The following is a 10,880-nucleotide window of genomic DNA, read 5'->3' as shown; positions in this document are numbered from 1 at the left end:
TAACTCTTAAAATGAGAAGGTGGCACATGTCTTTCCACCCACACCCCAGGCCTAGCATAGAGGAATGTCTTCTTGCAAAGTCAATTCATTCACTTCATCCTAAGAGTTCAAGTAAAGTTTTAGTTTGCCTGTGTAACCCATACGCACCCTGGCATGTTAGTGGAGCTCCTGTACAAAGTGTACACAGTCTGACCTTAACCTCGTCCCTGTTTTCTGCCCGGGCAACAGCTATCTTTCTGCCTTCAGTATCCTGGCTGCTTTCAAATGTTTCAAACTGATTATGGCAACTCTGAGATCTACGTAATTGCTCCACCGGTTTCCTCTGAAGTGAGATGCTGTGTTTTTTACTTCAAGGTCAACATAGTGGACCTTTATAGGATTTTGAACACATTTTAAAATTTGGCAACTGCAACAACAAAAAATTTAAGAAGAACTAGTTACTAAGTGCTAGTGTAAGTTTTAAGTTTACTTTTCAAATTCTAAAAATAAAAATCAGGATTCTACCAGAATTGCTGATAAACCTTAACTCTAATGGTCTGATCATTCCTGTACGATTTAGTGCCAAAGAATACATTTTAACCGCTTCCTTGATGTCAAAGTGGTGTTTCTATATTTGTAAACTGATGGGCCCTGCAGAAGCTAAACCATTTTCTACAAATGGAATCCTAATGGCTCTTATTGATTTCATTAAAAAAGGAAGGTGGTGCTTCCTCTTCTTTGCTACAAGCATGTAGATGGTTATTTTATTTGGTTATTGATATTTTGGGATCTGTACATCATTAGATTTTTACTGAAATGTAAGGGATCCTAACAGTCACATAAATCTACCTATTTTTTTAAAAAAAAAGACTTGTCAATCTATCTTTTTAAAAATAATAGAGTGCCAGCTGTTGGAAAGCACTTTCCTGTTACCAGAAGTGCTCTTTACTAAAATAATCCACCTCATTTATGCAAACCTGCTCTCCTTGTAAATATCAGGAAAGAGGGAGATCTAATTTTATCCATCAAATTGCCTTCCTGCCTTCAGGCTGACATCTAAACCAACCACCTTCAATTTTACAAACCAAAAACATTCCACAAGAATCTACTGCAGGTTCTGAGGTAAAAATCACATCTACACAGACCTTTTATTGCCTGAAAAAGAAATACTTACACTTCATAATTAAAAACTAAACAGGGCACATAAAAGACAAAAATAAACTGTAATATGTACACACATTAGGAAGGATAAATAGCAAATATATTGTATTACTGCATTAAATGTATGCATATGTGAATTCCAGACCCCCCCAACTGTTGTGTACACTAATTCAAAGGATAAATAAATGCTAATATAAGACAGAGAATTTCTTAGTGTAAACAACGCCACAGGCTTTTTAATAGGCCTTTGGGCCAACTTACAAAAACCACGTATTGCCTTTCACACCCCATACCACTTAATTTTAATAGTACTGTATTCACATGTACAATTTCAAGATAGTATAAAAAATTATGAATCTAAGAAGCATCCTTCACACTCAACAAAAAAAGGCTGCAGACACTCTAAGGATTTTCCGTTCACTTTTACGGGGTCATTGGCTGAAGACATGCTGCTTCATCTGGGACTTCTTCCTCAAAGCAGTGCAAGAGTCCTTAAATGTAGAAAGTCACATTAGTAACCACTGCTCAAGCCTACTAGTACAGACTTCTGTGCCTAATTTCAATTCTGACTTTGGATTCACACTAGCGTGTCAAAGTTGCCACCGCTGCCCGCCATAGGTGAGAAAGACAACGGTCCCTCTGGTCTGAATGGCAAGTGACAGACAGCGAGGTGTGGTTTCAAATATGAAGCATTTCATTGCATTCATACTGTCATATGATTTGTCCTTGAAATCCTGTTTATGTATTTCTGAAGATCCAGAGTATGTCAACACTAAAAACCAAAAATATGACTTGTTCTGTATGACTGTTCAAAGTATTCCCTTGAAGCATGCTCACCAGGATTTTGAAAAAGACAGCTGAGTTATACTAGGACTAATTTCTGGCAACTGTATTTACTGGCACCAGAGAAAATTACAGTTCTTCACTAAATCACTGATGACATGAGGACTTGTGACTTGCTGTCTAAGACAGGCTGTGGCCACTAAAAAAAAAATACACGCACAGTTGCTCACATTCTCAGTTTTTATAAAAAACCAATTCCCCCAACTGGCCAAGTGCATCATTAAGCAGTCCCATCCATTCCACTTTTCCCTGCGGACCGACAAGCGAAGTCTCTCTTTCCCCACACTCTCAGTCCTTTTCACACTCTCCCCTCTCAGTTACCCGCAGTCACAACACTAGGAAGTCTGATGAGTCCCTAGTAACAGGCTCTCAAGCGATTGTCTTCAGCACCTCCTGACTTGTGGAGCTCCAACGAAGAGGTTTACTGACTCGTCAGTGTGGGCTAGCTAACAGAAACATGGTCTGTCTTGACACTGTCAAACACTCCATGTGTTTGACAATTAATTAGTCCATTGATAAAGATGAGGGCCCCATCCTTCATCAATCTCAGGGTAAGCTGTAGCGCGCACTCATACTCAGTCAAGTTCCAGTGCAATCTCAGCTCTTCAGGACACAATGATTTCCCCAGAGAAAATTTTTAGATGACATACGGGATATGGTCAAACAGTTATGGACGATGAAACCTGAAATGATAAATATTTTAAAAACTCAGAATGGTACTATTTCCACTGTCAATGACACTGATCCTCATCCCGCTCTCACGCCTGTTTACTTCTGTGTCCTGAACAGAATTATTCCTGATTTCCCTGGTCTGTGTGGGATTAGAGTCAGCCCTTTATCCCCCATGTCGGTCTCTCTCTACTAGCAGACCAATCGGGGCTACAGCGTGGCTCCGGCACTGGTGCACGTCTGCCTTTCCATCCCATTAACCCGTTACTGTGGCCCCGGCACAGTTTTGCTCAGCTCTCTTCCAGATACTGCCTGGGCATGGCTGGGATTAGCACAGGCCAACAGGCAGACTGGGTGTGGGGGGACGTCACCCTGTTTCGGGGTGTTGGAAGGGCTTAACTATGCGACTTCAGGCTGTGCCATGCCTGCTGGCCGCAGGGCTGGAGAACAATCTCCAGTCTGTTTTGTTTGCCAATACAGATTCAGCCACAATTGCATCCACTATTTCAAGACAGTAAATAAGAAAAGCTCTGCTGATCCATTAAACTTAAATTTGTGGGTTTTAATCCTTGTGCAAAACGAGGTTAACAACAATTTCGGATTTTTTTAAGTAAACAACAGATTTTATAGCACTGCAGATGCTGCCTTCCTATTAACAGCAGCCATCTGTGGCACATGAAGGCCCAAACACACTTCACTGTTTTTTAGACTTTTAGGCAGGGTGCGTACATCACTCCAGATTGCCTGTATGATGGATAGAGAGGTGGGTTGCCTCAAAGGCTGTTGCCAACCTTTTCTAGAATAAGTTAGGAGCCTGCAGAAATGGAAATTCTAACTCAGTTTACATGTAGTGAGTCCAAGCAAAAGTGTGAGAAGGGCAACAATATCAGGTGCTCAACGTATCTATTACCAGACTTCTAAATCTGTTTAAACGGCTTTAAAAATACATCTATCCATGAAGCAGTAAAAGATGCAGCAACTTTAAAACAGCATAGGTAACGATGCACCTAACACAGTAGATTTACTAGGTTTTTGTCTGACGTATTCTCTCTTAAAAGTTCCAGAGAAGAGAAAAGAAAACAAGCCACACATCATGCCTGTACCATGGCACAGTACAACAGAGGGATGCATTTCTCAAGTAAGGGAGGTGTACACAAAACCTGACATTCACAGGTAAACAAATCCTCCACTTTGTGAGAGTACAGTGCATTGCAAAAAGGACACAGGGTTTCTGTGTTTGTGCAGAACAGCAATATATTGGACTATATATAGCACTTCCATTAGAAGCTCTTTATAAACATCTACTGATAGCCTCTTCCCAAACTTCTATTTATTTTTCTATTTTTGGAACCTCAGTTTCTTGGTTTCTGCTATGAAATAACAGAAGGAATCAGTCTAAATTACTAGGAGTAGAAAAAGTGCAGCTGACAGTCACTGCAGTAAGTGATGAACAATGAAACCCAATGGTTTTTCTTTCCCAAGTTTAATATCAAATGTTAACAATTAAGAAATAATGTAAATACTGATCATAATATTAAAGTGTCTTATACTGAAGATGTAATAGTATAAGATACTATATGCTATAAGCCATTTTTATTTAAGAAGCTTCCTTGCTGATTCATGCTATCACAGGACTTTGCAAACAAGCCTTTGTTAACCAGCTGCCAGTGCAAGTGCCTTTTGGTTTGTATTATCACAGTGATCTCCCTGAAAAAAATTAAAGATGAGTAATTCATTCTCTGCCTAGAAACTATGGTTTTCTTCAATCACTTTTGCTGCATCAATCCAAATGTAGTGATGAACTACATAATTTTTAATGAGAGTTCCCAAAGGAAATGGAATCTCTTTTTATTTTCAAAATTGCAACTGACTTAAAACATGTTCATCTAATTCTGCACTTAATTAGCTTTTTCTAGTGTTACCCTGATGAATTCTGTGCAGTGGCTCCACAACATGACCACTGAAAAAACAGGGTGGAGAAAGAACAAAGAGATCCTGATTTCCCTCAGGTTGAAATTCTTCCAGAACCCTACAGAATCATCGCCTGTGTTTATGACAGTTTGGCTGTGCCTATTAAAAAAAAAAATATATATATAAAAAAAGCACTTTTTAACTGGTTTGTAACTCCACTGGCACCCTGAGACTTTTGGTTCAGCTTTCAAGAATCCAACTGTAATCAGTCTCCACTGAATTCAATTCTGCTGAAAAAATACTAGATTCTTTTTGTACGACTTAGGCCTATCTGTACTTATGCTTCTATCGGCAATGCAACTCAAGAAACGTAACAACATAAGCAGGGGGCTGCACTCCATCTCTTTCAGCACACAGCCAGGTTTCTACTCTTGCTCAATTTCCTTCTCTCCTGTGGGACGCCCATTTTTTTAAAGTGGTATTTTTATGTATTCTGAAGAAGATATGCTACCTGCTAGCTGAAGAGAAAATGACATCAGAAGCAAATGAAAGTAGACATATCCATGTCTGAAATACCCATTGACATATCCATTTTCTGATGGTCAGAAATCAAACTAGATTAGAACCCTGCCTCCTTGTTCATCCCCTGGCTGAGGTTTGCTATCTGTGAAACTGGTTTGATTTTTTGAAAATTAATTTATTCATGCTATGTCTACATTGAAGTGAGTTTACAGTATTACCAAAAAAATCCATGCCTTAGTGAGAAAAAACCCACTTAAGTCATGAAATCAAGCAATGAACTAGAAGATGCCAGAAAACACCAAGCACCCATCTCCCACTGTGAATTCTCCTTGTGACACTCTTTAATTAGAGGATTCATGCTCATTTGCTGGGATCTTGAGTTTGACTGAAACAGCAGCAGGAAAAGGAAGGGACCCAGTCTAGGGCAATTATTTTTATTTGACTTAACTCTGAGAGGAAGTGAAGACAGTAATATGCAATGTATGCAATGTTGGCTGATCCTAACAACAAGTTTTGTCTGCTGGTGGTAATTTTCAGCCATTTGTAACTTAAAAAAAATACAAACAAATGCCATGGAGATGGCAGAAAGCACCTCTGTCCCTGTAGCAATAGTTCTGCCAAATCTGAAGAAGGTCTGCTAAAAACTGTGGACACTTCAGAGCTCTTTAAATAATACTGCTTCAGACAACATCTCAGTGTGACCCAGGGCAGAGAACAAACCCAATCCAGATGAACACATTAGAAGTGGCGAACCGGGAATATTAGAATCTGTCGTCTTCCCCAGAAACTGCTGCCAGGACCCTGTGTGACCCTTAGGAAGATCCCCAAAACACTGGCGAGCATTTCTGAAGTCCGACAGTTTTCACTTACCAAACGCATCTACAACAGCATACACCTTCACGAACAACGGAGTACTGCTGGAGAAGGACACCTTTTTTTTTGTGGGTGTGTGCTTGAGGACTGCTAACTTCATCTGCGAGAAATGCTGAGTCCTTTCAAAGGATTATTTTAAAGATTTTCCAAACGATCTTTTCCATGTAGCAACTGATCCACTGCAGTCACCTTCACTGCTCTATGAACTACCCAACTTCAGGGATGGCAGCTATCAGAATCGGTGGTGGGATTCAGGGTATGAAACTATGCAAGTCATGTCACTACTGCAGAGGTCTTGCAGAAAGGCCGAGGGTTGCTGTCATACTCATCTCTCCAGCTTATGCAAGAAGAGGGATTCACCCACCTGGTAAACTGCCGGCTTTCCTCATGTACTTCCATTTCTGTACTTTTAAATTCATTCAGTTCTTTCCGTATTGCTGCCTAATAAACAAGAATGATATATGCAACCATGAGAAATATCAATCTTAAGGAAAGTGAAGAGTCTGAAAGAAACTTGGCCTTACTCTTGTGGGTTCCCTTACAGGTCCCATTTTCCAGTCTCCCTTACTGTAATTCACGGCTCTCACACACTTATGGTCATCAACAAGAATGATTTTTTTCAGTTACAGCTATTTGTGGAGCATTAATACACTACAAAGAAACTCAAAGCATCAAACACCAACAGTAAACAAAGAAATACCAAATCTACTGCAGTGGGTGAACCAGCCCCCCACTGATCTATGGCACTTGCTACAGGCAAAAATGGGCAAGGGATGGGGTTACCTTGACAGTCACCTGCTGAGTATACAGCCAGGAGGGGATTACATCTCCAGACACAGCCCCTGAGGAGCTGGTGAGTCACGCTGCCTGCACGGGAACTGTACACACAGCAGGGGCCTTGTATGTCCCTGCTGGAGACAGGACTTCAGGAATGCAAGATGAATAGCATTTTTTTAAGTGGAATGAGTCACTTGGTTTCATTAGTTCTATGTGAATTTACATGAAATATTTGGACATTTCAGGCTTGCGTTTTCAGTTGGCAGATACTAAACAACAGCAGAAATTCAGTGCACAGTGTAAATGCCTTGTTGCTTATGTTACAAGAGTGATGAGCAATTTACTTCATCACGTAAAACATACAATTTCTGAAATACTCTAATATATACCACAAGGGCTTTTGTTTCTATGCCATAAACGTTCCCACCTTCAGTGTGAAATGAAGTGACAGTTTATTCTCACTCACTCTTTTCTTCCACCATTTTAAATAAAAGCAGTATCATTTCATGAATCCCTGAAGAAATCTCACCTCGTGTGGATCCCTTTCAGTGCAGAACAGACAAGCACCGTGGCAGAATTACAGCATCACCAGACTGCTGTCTCATAAATGAGAACCCTCATTTGAAGCAGGGGATGGCTCTGTTTAGCCACAACAGCACGCTTACACGAGGCTGCTGTAATAGCTAGGAAAGAGAGCTATTTCTGAGCAGCAAATCCGCAGGAAAGACACGAGAGCTCCAGCTCAGTAATACAGTTACAGTACAATTTTCTGCCCCAATGGAATTAGAAAAATGACTTCCCTGGGAAAAAAGGGCAAGGGAGTTTACAGGCAACCCAGGGTCTGCCTTTCTGCTGAGGCCAACAAACACGGGGATCGCAGAATCAGCCTTGGGCACTTGCTATTTACAAAATGAATCGAGAATAAAATCTGCTACCCTAAAAACTAGGTAGGAAACTCCCCTGTTTTTTCTAGTGCAGTTTCACCTGGTTGGACCTAGGTGAAAGTGGAGGTGCTCGGTGCTCTCGCCTCCCACAGACTATGTGAGGACTAGAGAGTGCTCAGCACCTCCCAGAATCAACATCTACAAACACTTCTGGGTAGATTTTTAAGGTCTTCACCTTGACTAGATATGAAATTCTCCTTTAGCTGTCAGATAAGCTGGCATTAATATTAAAATACAAGCTGAAATAAATCAGTGCTTCACAGTCCTTGGTTAAAAGACAGTGGGCTCTTGCAGGTATCACATATCACTTTTCATGCCAAGCACATCTCATGGGATTTCTTAGTTCAGACCCAGTGTTAGCAAAAAGGGCCAAAACTTTCTGATACTCAAATTCTACAGCTTTGCTTTTATCAAGTGGTATAGGAGGGAAATGGAAGAGTATTTTATGGTAATCTTTGACCGATCTGTTTTTTAAAAGAGAATCCCAGAATTGTTTGTCTCATCCTTTGTAGTTAGGCACAAGAACTATTAACTGCAGCACGCTGGGGGCAAAATTCCGCAGAAGGTTTGCTGCACATACACTGTCAGCTCCTGCACTGACTGTTGCGGCCAAGAACCCTCAGGAGGACAGAGCAGTTTCTACCTTTTTTCAGTTGAATTAGCTGCAAAAGTCACTCCCAGTGGCAGTGATGCAGGCTTCTGCCTTGCCTGAATCCCACGGGACATGGTCACCTCTGCTAACAGTGTGTACCTGGCTTAGCATGGCATTAAAGATGGAAGAAATTCTGGCCTGAACTGCCATAACGGAGAAGGCAAATACACCCTTAATAGGCACCTGAGTGCATTTTCTTAGCTGCAAGCAGTAGATGCACAGCGGTACCATGACAGTGTTGCTGCCTCCAGCAGATGTCATTCGTGATGAATCAAGAGCATGTAAACCGGAGGAAGGTCCCCAAAAGGGACAGAAGCAAGCGTTTTCTTTTAATCTACATTTGCCCCTTGCCTTGTCTGCGGGAGTTAACCTGGCCCAAGGCTTGTCGGCACGACGGTCGTAATCCGGAGAATCCGTGACCTCCACGTACTCATTAAATCGAAGGATTCTTCTTGCTTGAAGTTCAGCCACTGTAGGCCTCAGGCTGAGCTGTAAGTGGGAGGCAGAAAATAGTATGTTTAATAAGAGGAAATAAAATAAAATAAAAGCCGAGGGTATGATGTAATCTCAAGAGGACTTTAATGGTATTTCTAAATAGGGTCACTTTCAGGTGTCTAAAAAAAGGCACCATCCTGGGAGCACTGCACAGGAATGGGGAAGCAGCACAACCTAATTTCTTCAATTATAAAAATAGTCTTTGTTGGGCAGGTCACAGAGAATCATGACAGTTATCCCTGGAATATCAATTGTGACTTTGCCACTGTCACACCATTTACCCCACTAGGCACTAGGTCCCATTTCATTAATGATTACACAGCCTGCAGTGTTCAACTCTGATGTTGAAAATAAGAAGGATTTGGAGGTGCCTGCCTAACTAAAAAAAATTGGTTCTGAAAATCTGGGGGTCATTATGATACCAAATTGTTTCAATCACCTCAAACAACATTCTCTTAAATTAACTAAGGATGGTCATATTAAATCTAAACTGTATTTTTTCACAGAAAGGCAGACTAGGGATGGGTATGAACACTCCTCCCATACTCTCCCAGAATGAGCTCCCGAAGTCAGGGCAGCAGATCCACAGCTGCTTTATTTCCAGGGACAATGAGTAGATGCCACCTGCAGCAGCCAAGACCACCGATGTGGTTAGAAGAACAGTGAAGGGATTTCTTAGAGCCCACCCTGCTTTGCTGCCCTCTCTGCTGCTCGAGGGAGGAGTGGATCTACAGGTGTGGCTGCCCTTGAACATACATGACAGCAACAGTCGTGCTCACAGTGGAAACACGTGCCATTTCTCTCCTCTGCTTACATGACAAATATTAAGCATGGCCAGACTCTGTATGCTTTTCCAGCCATGGGAAAGTGGACAGGATGGAGTTTTCCCAAGACGGATTTCACTTGTACTGCTTTTTAAACAGATTTCTAGTCTGGGAGCATGGCTGATGGACATCTGCAGCAATGTATATACACTGAAGTTTAGAACCTTATAAAAATAATCCTATGCAGACAAATACACAATACAAAAAACATATCATCACCTTTCTACTGAGTCTACGTTTTATTTCTCTTTTGGCTTCCTGTTCCTCTTCTTCATTCTTCTCTGTTTTCAGAAGAGAAAAAGCAGTGAATATTTCAGTATCATAACTGCACATACTGTATTTCTCTTGTTTCAAAGCTTCAGGACTCAAGTCCTGGCTCATGTTTCCTCATATTTCTGGGCGATACTGCACGTGTTGTCTGCTTCTTGAATTTTGTGTGTGCTCATTTATTTTCCCTGTCCTCATTTCCCCCTATTCTGTAGACATCTCAGGTCACCACTGTGGGTCAGGAACACTGCAAAGGGAAGGTGTCTGTCATTCCTTTCTGTGTAACAGCAAACAAAAAGAACCCTGAAGGGGCTGTCTAATGTTTTAATTACTTGTCCTAACATTAAAATCACTATTGCCTTTACTTCCAACATGCTGCCTATTGACTTTAGAGTTTGCTCAGAGTATCTCAATCATAGAATCATAGAATCATTTTGGTTGGAAGAGACCTTTAAGATCATCAAGTCCAACCATTAACCCAGCACTGCCAGGTCACCACTAACTCACATGCCTCAGCACTACATCTACACGTATTTTAAACACCTCCAGGGATGGCAACTCCATCACTTCCCTGAACAACCTATTCCAGTGTTTGACAATGCTTTTGGTGAAGAAATTTTACCTAATATCCCAGCGTCCCCTACTGCTACAGGATGCAATGAATCAATGACAATTTTCTTGGTTGGGCATAAGTTCAAAGTTAACTATAAATTTAAAGGAATTAACGTCTATTGTGGATGCAGCCAACCTGCAGAGATGAACAGACAGTTTTAAACCCCAATATAGTCCTATTTGCCCTGTCTGCTATGGCCAGCCTACTGTGTGGGCACAGGCCATCTGGCCACAGAGGAGTTTCTGTTTCATGGCTGACACACTGGAGGCAACGCCACAACAGAACTCCTTGTGATCCTTGGAGATTTCCTTTGCTAACTCAAAGGCTTTCATGTAAAAAGAGTACAAGGG

The 10,880-nt window shown here is 41.3% G+C and overlaps 1 protein-coding gene across 1 annotated transcript in view; it reads right to left on the bottom strand.

Moving 5' to 3' along the window:
• Nucleotides 1-2,633: 2,633 nt before the first annotated feature.
• PHACTR2 (phosphatase and actin regulator 2) overlaps nt 2,634-10,880 on the bottom strand; it is a gene marked incomplete at its 5' end in the record, with an annotated part of 46,154 nt that continues 37,907 nt past the window's right edge. The window contains 4 exons of the mRNA XM_010140259.1: nt 2,634-2,666; nt 6,323-6,399; nt 8,683-8,820; nt 9,870-9,931. Coding sequence (XP_010138561.1) covers nt 2,651-2,666; nt 6,323-6,399; nt 8,683-8,820; nt 9,870-9,931 — 293 coding nt within the window. The remainder of the gene's footprint in view (nt 2,667-6,322; nt 6,400-8,682; nt 8,821-9,869; nt 9,932-10,880) is intronic.

Source organism: Buceros rhinoceros, unplaced genomic scaffold (genome assembly GCF_000710305.1).
Source record: "Buceros rhinoceros silvestris isolate BGI_N320 unplaced genomic scaffold, ASM71030v1 scaffold3890, whole genome shotgun sequence".
Classification (NCBI taxonomy): Eukaryota; Metazoa; Chordata; class Aves; order Bucerotiformes; family Bucerotidae; genus Buceros; species Buceros rhinoceros.
The sequence above is the reverse complement of the archived record's forward strand: the minus strand, read 5'-3'. Positions and strand labels throughout refer to the sequence as shown.